The following is a 14167-nucleotide window of genomic DNA, read 5'->3' on the forward strand; positions in this document are numbered from 1 at the left end:
TTCATTTGAATGTAATGAGAATGTTCTAAAATTGATTGTGCCAATGGATGACAACTCTGTAAATGTACTAAAAGTAATTGAAATGTACACTTTGAATTGCATGGTATATTAACTGAAAAGCTGTTAAAAATCACCACTTTTAAATGTACAGTAATTTTAGTGAATGTACAGAAATGTTGCAAACATCACGGTTTTAGAACATTTTTTACCACACCAGAAAAGATCCTTTGTGCTTGTTTGCAGTTAATACATACTTATATCCCAACCCCAGGCAGCCACTAATCTGCTTTCTATCTCTATAGATTTGTCTTTTTGGTGTATTTCATATAAATGGGATCCTATACCTTTTGGAATCAAACCCCTTTTGCACCTACCTTCTTTTACTTAGGTTTCAGTTTCTCCACATCCTTGCTAACACTTGTTACTGTCTGTATTTATTATAGCCATTCTAGTAGGTTGTATTTATATTTCATAATGGTTTTAATTTGCATTTTCCTAATGACTAGTGATGTTGAACATCTTTTTAGCTTATTAGCCATTCCTATATCTTTGGTAAAATGTGTAGTCAAATCATTTGGGCAATTTTTTAGTTGTGTTTTTTTACTGTTAACTTTTGAGAATTCTTTTTATACTTTTGATACAAAGCTTTTTATTCAGATGGGATATATTAATATTTTTTTCCAATCTGTGGCTTGCATTTTCATTTTCTAACGGTGACATTTGCAGAGAAGTTTTTAATTTTAATAAAGTCCAATTACTCATTTTGCTATATCTAAGAACTCTTTGCCTGACTCAAGGTCTTGAAGATTTTCTCCTATGCTTTCTTCCAAAAGTTTTGAAATTTTGGTCTACATTTAGGCCTTTGATCCATTTTAATTATTGTATAAGATGGGAGGTATAGGCTAAAGATCATTTTTTTATATATGAATGCCATTGTACAGCACCATTTGATGAAAATACTGTCTTTGTTGAACTACTCTTGAACCTTTGTCAGTAATCCATTAACCATATTTGTGTTGGTCTTTCTGTGTACTTCTCTTTCCTCTTTTTTTCTTTTTCTTTCATCTTTTTATCTTCTTGTCTCTAATTTTTGTTTACTGCTCTTTCTTGTATTACTTTTCTAGTTCTTTTTCCTCTCCCAGTTTTCCCTTTTATTCCCTTCATCAAAATGAAGTATGTAGATTAGTATTAATTGAAGTTTTATGTACTTTATTTTTAGTTTCAGTAGCAATAAATATGAAGAATTGGCATTTTTTCCTTCAAAGTAAAAACTGCCAAAAGTGAGTTAACTTTTTCATTATAACCTTTAATTTTTCTCAGTGAATTTGTGGCCTTAGAAAAAGATGGTGATCCCTCTTCCCAAACCATGTTTCAGGACTTTTTCAAAAGGCATAATTTCCCTAGTGTTCTGGTTTCCTTAAAAAAGAAATTAATTACGGTAATTTCAAATTGATAGGCTAAAGGAAGTCAAGATTTTTTTTTACCATGCTTTTATTTCATTCCTAAATTATTTTATTATCGATACTTTTTCTATAGGCAGGGCAGTCATGATAGCTACTGGATCCACAGGTACAAGAAAAACAATTTTCAAAGCAGCTTAATTTTGCAACTTCTCCAAAGCCAACTTTGGATCTGTTTAACACTTAAGAAAGGAACTTGATTTTGGCATTTAAATAAAAAGGAGACACTTGACAGTGGAATCAAGTAATGCAAGTGATCAGTCCTGTTTTTCAACCTTACAAATACAGCTGTATTTATTTTGGTTTTCTTAGAATCCAGAGTAGTTTTTCCAGAAAATTGTCCTAATAATACATGGAAATACTCTCATGTTCAACAGCTCTAATGCTGTGCCATAGCATTTTAAACGTAGTCTGTTAGAAAGTTTGTGGGTAAGACATTTTCTTTTATGCTGCTTCAGTTTAAACTTTCATTGTTTCCAGTTTTTAAGAAACCCTTTTTGCATTTACTCTTTTTGTTAATGCTATACAATAATTTGGGGATATTAGTCAAGAATTGTATCTGTTTTCTAGTATAGTTAATGGATTTAGTTTCTGTGATCCTAGCAGAGAGTTGTTATTATCTAGGAGAACCAAATGAAATTACTTAAAACCCCTTACCTGAAATAACCAGGCAACTGCTTTGGCACTTTATTTTGCTTGAACTGTGATCTTAGCCCCTATAGATCAAGGGCGCCCCCAGCCTCTGACTTTCTTAGTTTTTGAAGATCTTAATACAGAAGTTTAGTAATTAATTAGGTTTATAATTTTTTCCTCTCATCTCCATGAAATTATGAGGGGAGCAGGGAGCTTGGGCAGAGACTGTAGTTGAAAATTTGGGGCAGAAATCTTAAAGCGATATAATGTGGGCCAGGCTGCATCATATACACCTGAGTCTTGTTGCAGTCCCATTGTAGCCTCGTGCAGCAGTTGCCCTGAGTTAACTGCAAACTCGGCTTCTTTTTGGTCCCAAAGCTCAGCTGCTTGTGCATATTTCTCTCAACCTTGGGCTGATTGCATTAATCCCATCCTTCCCCAACAAGGTAGCTCCCCCAAGTGCCTTCTCCCAAGTCTTCTCAAGTCCAGTTCTCTATTCCTAGGAGCATCGGCTCTTCCTCTTCTTTTCACAGGGTCCCGACTTGTCCCGGGCAAGCCAGCCCTTTGCTTCTGCTCCTGAGAAGTGCCAAGATTGCAGCGCTGACTCCAACTGCCTTCCATCCCTAGACTTTGGGCTGCTTTCCGGATACCTGCATAAGCAAGCCCTTGTCACTGCTACCCATTCCTACCTGCATCCTGCTTTTTCCTTCTTGCCACATTTGTGTTCCTTTCTCCCCTTCCCCACCTCCACCCCTGGCAAAATGCATAAAGGATGGAAAAAGTACTGCGGCCAGAAGTCTCTGAATGAGGCATCAATGGATGAATATTTAGGCAGCTTAGGGCTGTTTCGAAAGCTGACTGCCAAGGATGCCTCTTGCCTCTTTCGGGCTATTTCGGAGCAGGTAAAAGGATAACAAATATATATCTTCCCTATACTGAGTTTTCAGGGTTTGACACATGGCATGGTACTGGAGCTAGAAGACCTGGAGCCCACCAGGAAAAAAAAAATCCCTTTTCTCTTTTCTAGTAAAGATATCCAGGCCTGTCTGCCACTTACTAGCTTGGTGTATGCCTTTGCTGATGAGTGCAGATATATTGCTGTGCCTTTGCTGTCTTTTTCTGTTTTCTAAATGCCAGTTTGGAATGTAAGATAAGAATGGGAATTACAGAAAACTTTGAAATGAATCTTGATCCTTTATAAACAGCCCCTACTTTTCTAAATTTAATGCCTAAGGAAAAATTTATAGGTTGTGCCCATAAGAACTAGAAAAAGGGTGGGGGTGGTAAGACAGAACCATCTCTTCCAACCCCAGTAAAGATGGAAAAAAGATTTTAGTAAGGTCAGGACTTAATTTCCTACATATGTTTCAAATAAGGGGGACTCAGTGCCCAGTTCATCATTTTAATTTAAAAGCTATTTCAAATGACTGTTGACAGCTGGTCTTTCTCTTCTTTTTAGTTGTTTTGCAGCCAGGTCCATCATTTGGAAATCAGGAAGGCTTGTGTCTCATATATGAGAGAAAATCAACAAACTTTTGAGTCTGTAAGTAGAATACATAACGCAAGGTAGAGATATTAGTAGAGGGTGTAGCAAATGGGAAATGAATTTTGAGCCATCTACATAATGAAAATTATGTCCTGCAATCTCCTCTCAATAGCAAATACTTAATTTTCAGCTGTCTTCCCCCTAGCTAGCATGCTTCTGGACCACCTCCAGAATAAGATTGTTCTGTTCTCCAATTAAAAGTTAAGAAAAAAATTTCATCTGTATCCTTCCCACTACTTTCTACTCCCCACATACTGCCCATAATCTGGCAAGCCCTAAAAAGTTACATTTTGACTACTGTTCTGTATTATCCATACCACTGTTTTCTTGAACCAAGTAATCACAGTTCACAAAGTTTGGCTATGTTAATATTTTTAAATGTATACTTCCAAGTATGTATAAATGGGAAACCCCTTTGTATTCTTAATTCTGTACACAATGATCTTCAGCCGATATGAAGAATCTTATAAAACCTAATTGTAAGAAAACAAATTAGGTTCTAAACATTTATCTTCATGTGACGAATTGGTAATTGGTGCTCTGCCACTAATTGGCTTTAAAACAACTTCTAGAAGACATCTTTGAGTACTTGGAAATATTTGAATTCTTGTTAATGGAATGAGGTTTTATCAAGGTTTGATTTGTAGTGTGCCCTTTTGTGTGACTTAAAAAAAAAAAATTCTTAGCCTTTCCAGTACTATTTGTTTTCTTCTGACTATATGATGGGTATTTGCCTGCTGTTCGAAGTTTACTCTTAATTTTCTCAACAGGTTTCAGTGAATTTTAAAACTATGCGAAGGCTTCTTGACTTTAAAGCTTATTACCTAGGAGTTAATTACAGTCTTTACTACATCTGGGGAAAGGATTATTCATGAAATTACTTCAAATGCAAGACCATGATGTAAAACAGTGCATCTCAAGTATTTTTGTGCATACAGATCACCTGGGGATCTTGTTAAAGTGCAGATTCTGATTCAGTAGGTCTGAGCTGGGGCCCGAGATTTCTGCATTTTAACGAAACTCCCAAGTGATGCTTGCTCTTGTTCATGATACAGTAATAGTAACCACATTTTGAGTAACAAAGATTTGTGTAAAATTTTAAAACTTACATGGATAAATCTCAAAATAATTATATGTCCAAGGAGAGAAGGTAGACCCTCCCCCAAAGTACATACTGTATGATTTGCTTTATATAAAACTCTAGAAAATGCAAGCCAGTCTCTAGTGATAGAAAGCACATCAGTGGTTGCGTGGGGGTCAGTAGAGTTATAGAGGGACACAAGGAAACTTAGGGGTGTGATGGATCTGCTCACTATCACAGTTGTCATGATGGTTTCCTGGGTGCATACATATGTCAAAATGTATTTGTGCCATTTAAATATGAGCAGTTTGTTGTATGTCAATTAATAACTTAAGCTGTTTAAAAAGGGATTGAGAGGGTGCCTAGGTGGCTCAGTTGGTTAAGCGACTGCCTTCGGCTCAGGTCATGATCCTGGAGTCCCGGGATGGAGTCCCGCATCGGGCTCCCTGCTCAGCAGGGAGTCTGCTTCTCCCTCTGACCCTCCCCCCTCTCATGCTCTCTCTATCTCATTCTCTCTCTCAAATAAATAAATAAAATCTTTAAAAAAATAAAAAATAAAAAAAAGGGATTGAGAAAAATTAAAACTTTGTCCAGTGATATATGTACATGGAACTAGACATATATTCTGTTCCCCAAGTTTAATTTTATTTTTATTGAGGTATATTTTACACACAATAAAATTCACCATTTTAAGTTTAGCACTTTCAGTTTTGGCAGTCATATTGTTATGCAACCGCCGCTGCAATCAAGATTTACCCCAAGAAGTTCCCTTGTGCCCTGGGCTTTTCTGAAACTAATAAAATTCCCTAATAATGTTCCTCAGTTTAACTTTGCAAATGCATGTCTATCAGATTTAAAATCCTTACAATTATTGGGCTTGCATAATTTATGAAAATTGTCAAGTTAACTTAAATTGGCATTTCAAAAGAAACTCAAAGGTGTTATATTTGATGAAATGCACTGGTATGTGGATCAGCCAGACCATTTCCTAAGATAGTTGTATAGTCCAGCTTTTCTCCACTCATAACTTTTATGTATGTGCAAATCTTCTTGAGGTGCTGTGCAAAATAGTAATTTAATACCATAATTATTGAGCTGAACAAAAACCCATTGGAGGATAGTATTGCAGAATATAATCAGATTTTAGTAATGCTATGTATTTGGTTAAGTCAAGTTTGTTTTATTTTTGAAGTATGTGGAGGGATCTTTTGAGAAATACCTGGAACGGTTGGGAGATCCCAAGGTAAGATCAAATATGGGGGTTTAATCTTTTCAGAGTATTATGGAATAGTAAACCTAAATATTCATTCATCTGTGTCGCTTTAGTTAGACGCAACCTATTTTCTTACGTAGCCAGCTGTGTTGAATCAAATAGTTCTTGCAAAAGTTAAGAGGCTGGCAATTGACCTATTGTGTGTTGAATGTTGAGAATTGTGTGTCAACAATTTTATCATCCATAGACTGTTTGCAAACAGGACAAGTCTAAGCCTTTTCACTTTAATGGGGGAGGAGGGATAGTAATGTTACTAGAAGGTCATTATTTTTTTATTCAAAAGTTCACCTGAATTGTAGTTATCCTTTTATGTAGAAGTAAGCTCTATAAACGCATATTTAATTAAAAATAATTTATATGATTAATTCTATAGTTCTGGACTTAGCATTTACTAAGTACCCTGCTAACTTCATATTCTTAACATTAATTCCATTTTTATTGTGCCTTTTAAATCATATTACCTGTCCTTGTTACTTAATAGGTAACTGAGAAGGTCTTTAGGACTATTTTTTTTTCAGAATGTTAATGAGTAACACAATATCCCAAACCTCAAAGCAAGTTAATAGTGTGTTCTACAAATTCATCTAAAACAGTGCTAAGCATCTAAAATAACAATGTTGAACTTGCAGAAACTTTTATATCCTAGCTACAGAATGTTTTTAAAAAGTTTATGTACTACTTATGTTTAGGAAAGTGCTGGCCAGCTGGAAATAAGAGCTCTTTCTCTAATTTATAAGTAAGTTAAATCTATTTTTAAAGACTGAGTGTGTATGTGTGATTGTGTGTAAAGTTTCAAGTCTCTAGAATTTGGGAAATTTGGATTTAATGTAATATGTAGAATGAAGAGGTCTAAGCATAGTTAATTGGTGTTAGTTTTTAGGTGGAGAGCCTCTAGCATTTGTGTCCATTTGAATGAAATAAAGGACTTAAGAACTGCTAGTGTTCCTGTAGGAAATCAGAATATGTTTCTTAGAATTCTTGTATATTTAACTTTGTGCTTCTTGCATCTGTCTTCACTGGGGCAATACAGCTTCTAAGAGGGTAGAAATTGGTTCTTCAAGACAAAAAGATAATTAGATACTACAGTGCTTTGTGGTCCTTCAAAGGGTTATGGTACCTAAACAGATACACAGTATATCTGTGGTATTAAAATTTCAGAGGGAAATTATGAAAAGTAAAAAGGCTCTCTAAGGAGATGATAATGGAACATTTTGAGAAACACTGCTCTATCACTTTGGTCTTTAAGACAGCAAAAGTGGCATTTCTGGAAGCTGCAGTTTTGAAAAATAGTTATATAATGTAGGTTAGAAGCTAGTGGGAATCTTGTTCATATGAGGAAGTTGATTTCTATATGTAAGACTTGTCACAATTTTTAGGATGGTGAGATGGCATATATGGTAGAGACCAAACCCTCTCATTGTGGTACTCCTTCAAGTTAGTGTTTTGCAGCCTGCTCATTTCTCACTAAAGCCATCAAGAAGTCGTATAGAAGAGGCATTGGACAGGTAGCTAGCTAATCAGTTGTTGCTTTTAAGTCAAGGGCCAGCTTTTAAATTGGCCTTTCTATTTATGGCCCTCGAGCTAATAATTTTTAAGAAGTTTTTAAATGGTTAAATCAAAAGTAGAATAATGTTTCATGGCATGTGAAAATTTTATGAAATTCAAATTTCAGTGTCCATAAGTAAAGTTTTATTAGAACAGTCACGTGTACTTGTTTATCATGGTCTGCGGCTGCTTTCTTGCTTCAGAGTCAAAGTTGAATAAACCATATGGCCTGCAAAAGCTGAAACACTTATTATCTGGTCTTTTACCAAGTAAAATTTGCCAGCCTATGCTTTAAATAAGTGGGGAGCCAACGTACAGTTGGTAGTCTAGCTTTACTCCTCCTTTCCCCAAATTAAGGTACAGTTTAAAAATCCATAGAACTTTAGGGGCAGTTAGCTGTCTACTTTGAATTAACATTATTTAGCCTCTTAAACATTTGGATTATTTTGTATGAATAAGGTGACAGTTTAAAAGCCCAGATACTTGTTCTTATAACTATCTCTTGCATATACTAAGTTATCTCTTTTCAACCACCTATGTTTTCTACCCATGTAGTCGGGATTTCATTCTTTATCGCTATCCCGGAAAGCCTCCAACTTATGTCACAGATAATGGCTATGAAGACAAGGTAAGAAGATGAGTGAATGTTTACTAAAATAAAATAAATTGATGCTACTGGCTTACCAAGATAGTAAGAAATCATCCTTTGTTACCAAATTAATGGGAAAAAAAGCATGGTCTAAATGCCAAGCTTCTCTGTCATTAGCCTTTTCCTCTCCATTCAGTTATCTTCAGTGTTGTTAGCCACCCTTCTGAACAGATCTGATCTTAGCACTCCTGTAATAGGTAAAAAACAAAAAACAAAAAACAAAAACAAAACCAAAACCATAATTGGCTCCTTGTTGACTAGAAGATAAGGTTCAAACTTGGAAGTTAGGCATTTAGTCCCTTAAAGGGTCCCAAACCTCCTTTTCATCTCCATTGTCCTGCAACTTTAGTATACCATGATTCCAGATAGTCCGATTTTTATACTTTTTTCTTTTCCTTTGTATCTCAAATGTTAATTCCTTTGAAACTTTCCCAACTCCCCTGGAGTTATTTCCTCTCTTTGTGTTCCTCTAGCATCACCCAAGTAATTACAGTATTTATCACATTGTATTTGTTTTCATGTCTATTTCTCTCATTCTGAAAGTTTCTTGAGGACAGGACAGTGTGCTGTTACTGCCTAGTAAGGTACTTGGAAAATAGTAGGAGGTTGTTTTGTTGGTTGAGAACTCTTGGCAGTTAAACAGATTGTTCTTCAGCATAAAATTTTTCTTCCAAAGAGTTTTCAGAAAAGCCTTTTATCATGATTATTTGATTAGTGAGTATAGACTATACAGTAATTGCATTTTGCAAGTCTTGTTTCACATGGTGGACCATAATTCAGGCAACATTTTGATGATCATAAGACAAGACTAGACACTGGGAGAACTGTTAGGATGTTAAAGTAATCTAGACAACAAAAGACCCGAACCAGTGAAGTGGCATTAGGAATAGAGTAGAATGCAAGAGAAAACTTAGAAAATAAGTATAAATTGGGGAACCTTGTTTTATCAGTGGTACTGCCATCTAATTTGTTTGGCAACATTAAGCCCCTGTAATATCAGGTACTTCACTGGGCTTTGGGGACACCAAAATGAATACAACATACTTGTTCTCCAAGGGCCTAACAGACTATGAAGACAGACAATGCAAATAGTTAATTTTACAGTGAAGTGGTAAGTTTTATAATAGAAGTATGTACAAAGAACATAGAAGAAAAAGTCCTCTCTGCTTGAGAGAGTTTAGAAAGTTTCCTGGTGGTAGTGGTATTTAAGTGGAATATCAAACAATGAGTCCAACAAGTATGAAGGGCAATCTATTCAGAGGAGTTGTGCAAAGACATGGAAGCAGCAAACGCTTTCGGACTCAAGTAGTTGGTTAGGGGAGAGGCCAATGCTGTAAAGATAGGCTAGAGTTACATAATGAGTGGGCCATGCCAAGAATTTGGCTTTTTGGAATAGTTGTAGTTTTTTTTCCAATATTTTATTATAAAGATTTTCAAAAATACAGAAAAGCTAAAAGAATTTTATGGTGAACATTCTAATTCCCACCACTTTTAGTATCCTTATTTTATCACCTATCTATCCATTCATCAATCCATCTTAATTTCTGGTGTATTTTATTTTTAAAGATTTATTATTTTGGGGGCGCCTGGGTGGCTCAGACAGTTGGGCGTCTGCCTTCAGCTCAGGTCATGATCCCAGGGTCCTGGGATCGAGTCCCGCATCGGGCTCCCTGCTCCTTGGGAGCCTGCTTCTCCCTCTGCTTCTCTCTCTCTCTCTGTCTCTCTGTCTCTCATGAATAAATAAATAAAATCTTTAAAAAAAATTTATTATTTTTTTTAAAAGATTTTATTTATTTGACAGAGAGAGACACAGCCAGAGAGGGAACACAAGCAGGGGGAGTGGGAGAGGGAGAAGCAGGCTTCCCGCAGAGCAGGGAGCCCGATGCAGGGCTTGACCCCAGGACCCTGAGATCATGAGCTGAGCCGAAGGCAGATGCTTAATGACTGAGCCACCCAGGTGCCCCTCTGGTGTATTTTAAAGTAAATTTCAGACATTCAGTACAATTGCTCTAAACACTCATTCATAGTTTTTAAGCAAGGATGTGACATAATCAGAATTCTTTGAGGAAGGAAGAGTGGTAGCTTTTGTATTTTAGCAATTATATACAGCATTGCCAGAGAAGAGATTTAGACATAATAGACCTTTACCAGGACTCTAAACCTGCAATTCAGTTTTTTTCCCTGACATTTTATTCTGTGAAAATTTTCATATAGAGAAAAATTAAAAGACTTGTATAGTGAACATTCATAATCCCTATCACCTAGTTCCTACAATTACACATCTCCATTTTTAAATGAGTCCTGTATATTTTACAGAGATATTGAGCTAATTAAGGGGAAAACCTCACCCAGTGGGAACCATAAGAATACAAAATGTATAAGACCTTTTGAGTGTGTGCAACCATGAGAATATCATGTATAACTCTCATCTGTACATGCATACAAAGCTAATACCAGCAGTTGGGCATTTGCATGCACAGGATAATGTGTATATGTATCATTTGCAAATGTATAAAGTATGTTCGTTCATCTTGAAATTTAAATATGAAAGAGCCAGTTGGCAACAGGGTACTTGTGTGACACCTTGCTTTGTCAAAAACTTAGTTGCTGTTTCTCAGTTCAGGCTCAGTTCAAAAATGACTTTATTAAAAGCAGTAAACATTTATTGACTTAACTTTGCATTTTACATAGTCATTCAGTATCAAAGTGAATGCCATTGGAAGGTAGCCATCCATCTTTACTTAGCCTCTTTACCTAGAAAGAATAGATGTACTTCTATTAAAATTAAAACTTAAATCTGAAAGGTAGAATAAAAAGCCCTCATTCATGCTTTTCAGTCTCCTGTGCTTCAAAATAACAACTATTAAGTTTGAGTGGGTATCCTATATCATTCTCTTTGCATTTATTTTTTTTAATGTAGATGGGCTCATACTAAATATATTGTTACTTGTTCTTTTCACCTATCCTCATCAGTAATACAGATCTACCTCATTTTTTCACTAGTTTAATGCCCTGACATCCCACTTAACCTACCCACAAGTGTGTATCAGAGAACTATTATTTTATGTTGGGATACCCCAAGGAACATAAAAGCCATCCTGTCTAGTTTACCTCTTACAATCAAAATGGAACTGGCCACATGAATAAATTACACCATTATCTCTGGGGGTTTTTTCCTGCTTATTTATTCAGTTCTGGTTAGCTGGATTCCTTTACTCCTTAAGAACTACCTCCAGTTATTTACCTTTCTTAGTTGGCGTTTCAAGTTTTTCCAGTCCAAGGTACAAAGGGCTTCTCTGCTCAAAATCTGTTCACTGTTCTTTTGGATTAATAAACTCTCAAAGGCAAATACCCCTTGGGGTGTGTGATACTTCATAACTTAAATTTCACTATAAGTTAACTTTAGCTTGATGCTTGCCTTCAGTGCTCTGAAATGAATTATATTGATGGAGTTGGAATTGTGATTTCAAAAAAAGGCTGGGGAAGAATAACAGACTTGATATTGAGAACTTTATTATTGGAAGGAGTAAGCCCAGAATAGGTAGGAAGGCAGCAAACAGGGTGCTTATGGTTTTCTGCCAAAGAAGCTTGGTGGCAACATCCTCCCATAGAACACAGAGAATCATCTTTGGTACCTTAGGTTCCTGGTACCAGAGGTGGCTTCAAAATAAAATAGACTTAATCACTAGGTGTTAATCCTTTACACAAGACAGGTTTTTGAACAAAAATTTTAAAAGGCTTTGGTGCTATTATTCAAACACATTTCATTATATAGAGCCCATAAGCATTTTTATGAAAATACTTTGGTTAGTAAGCATGGCTTTGGATTGTTGTTTGGGAAAACTAGAGATTAAAGATCAAAGAAATTAACTCATTTTGTAGCCATCTCAGTGCCTTAATTCATTAAGGAAGTCTCTTTAGCAGTATTGCTCCTATATGGTGTATTCATATAGTGCTACTTAGTACAAGGGATAACATTTTGAATAAATTAAGTCTCTCCCCCTGTAGTCTTGAGTTTAGAGTATTTGGGTATTTGACCTAATTTCTCCAGTCATTTTTTGAAGTTAAGCTGGGTCTTTTGACTCCTGTTAGGATTTCTGTTAGATTTACTCAGTTTATAAAAGTTCCCATCTTTTTGCAAATTTGTAGATCAGTACTTGTGTGGTATATTAATGGGAATGTGCTGTAGGCTCACAGTGTAGCCTTAGTAGTGATTTTAATCTTGGCATTTAAAAGTCACTTTCAAGAAAATCCCTTTGACTTCTAGCTTACCATTTATCTGTATTTAAATTTAAAAAAATCACTTTGCCTCAGCTTTATTGAGACATCATGTTAAGTGAAATGAGTCAAAGTACTGTATGATATCACTTAATCTGTGGAATCTAAAAAAGTCATGTTTTTAAAAACATATAGTTATCAGTTTCTAGTTAGCGATTTAATTTCAAGTATTTCATAGTTGTAAGATATATAACATTTACTTAATTCTGTGTGTTTTTCTTTTCTTCAGATTCTACTCTGCTATTCAAGTAATGGCCATTATGATTCAGTATACTCGAAACAATTTCAGTCAAGTGCAGCTGTTTGTCAGGGTATGTGAAGGCTGTATAAATGCTTAGGTGTATTTCAGATGATTTTTTTTGCCCATTTTTAAATTGAAGGACCCGCCACAAATAGCTCTTTTAAGACTTTGTTCATACCTATTGAAATTGTATACTGGTTTATGGCTATTTTCACATTGTTATAAAGAGATCTTAATTTGATAATTGGAGTTTTGGCTCTTTTTTCCTTTAGCTGTATTGTATGAAATTCTCTATAAAGATGTGTTTGTTGTGGATGAAGAAGAGTTGAAGACTGCAGTTGAATTGTTTCGAAGTGGTTCCAAAAAGAACAGAAACAATGCTCTGACTGGCAGTGAAGATGTCCATATTGACTACAAGAGTTCAGCTCAGGATAGGTAATACAGGGAAAGGGGATGTCAACTACATGATCATGTTTCATGTTTCTGTGCATCATCATTTGAAAGTGGAAGGGGCTTGACAAACTTATAACTTACACTACACACACATATGTATATGGATATACATTTTTTAATGGGGGAAGAGAAATTTTACCAAGAAGATATGTTGTATTTTAAGATGTTCAGGCTTTGGAGGTTTGATCCAAGTCAGAATCAGTGTTTTTATTGCTGGAGGTGACTTTAGAACTACCTAACTCCATGATTCTCAAACTTCAGTTGTATACAAAGGTATACTTTACAGTGCTTGTTAAAAAGGCAGATTCTTGGGGCTACTTTCACAAAATCTGAGGTCACAGTGGGGCTAGGAATCTGCTTTTTTTAAACAAGGACACCCCAAGTGTTCTGATGTAGGTAGGCTGTGGACCTGGACCATACTTGGAGAAAAAACTAATTTTAAACCAGCACCATCATTTTGTTAGTTGGTAACTGAGGTTACACAGTGGTTGTTTGACACATACATCCAGCTAGTAGAAAAGAATCTCTCAGCCTAAGGGAAGTTTTAGGAGCTTTTGAGTGTCTACCTTTGGTACTCACTAGGAGAAGGTAGTTTGTGGCCTCTGAGGAAACTGTTATTAACAGATTTGGTCAAAAACTTTGTGTTAGAGATAATAAAGTAGGCATTGTCTTGTATTTCTTCTTGATACCTACTTCTGTCTAGGAAATTCAGATAGGCTTGGTGCCAGTCAGGTGTCACCTTGTCTTTTTGTCTTGCTTGCAATTTTATTTCTTGCATATTTGTGGCTTGCAATTTTTTTTTTTTTGGTAGAGTGGTTTTTAATTTTAATTTTAAGATTTTATTTATTTATTTGACAGAGAGAGACACAGCGAGAGAGGGAACACAAGCAGGGGGAGCGGGAGAGGGAGAAGCAGGCTTCCCGCTGAGCAGGGAGCCCGACGTGGGGCTCGATCCCAAGACCCTGGGACCATGACCTGAGCCGAAGGCAGACGCTTAACGACTGAGTC

General features: G+C 35.9%; 1 protein-coding gene across 1 annotated transcript in view; it reads left to right on the forward strand.

The window, feature by feature from the left end:
* Positions 1-14167, forward strand: part of ALG13 (ALG13 UDP-N-acetylglucosaminyltransferase subunit) — a 65356-nt gene that overhangs the window by 18253 nt on the left and 32936 nt on the right. The window contains 10 exon segments of the mRNA XM_035007334.1: positions 2627-2652; positions 2655-2776; positions 2778-2810; positions 2813-2995; positions 3553-3636; positions 5913-5963; positions 6683-6729; positions 8094-8166; positions 12695-12776; positions 12979-13141. Of these exon segments, the coding sequence (XP_034863225.1) occupies positions 2627-2652; positions 2655-2776; positions 2778-2810; positions 2813-2995; positions 3553-3636; positions 5913-5963; positions 6683-6729; positions 8094-8166; positions 12695-12776; positions 12979-13141 (864 nt within the window).

This window comes from Mirounga leonina, unplaced genomic scaffold, assembly GCF_011800145.1.
Source record: "Mirounga leonina isolate KUSES-001 unplaced genomic scaffold, KU_Mleo_1.0 Mir_101664, whole genome shotgun sequence".
Lineage (NCBI taxonomy): Eukaryota > Metazoa > Chordata > Mammalia > Carnivora > Phocidae > Mirounga > Mirounga leonina.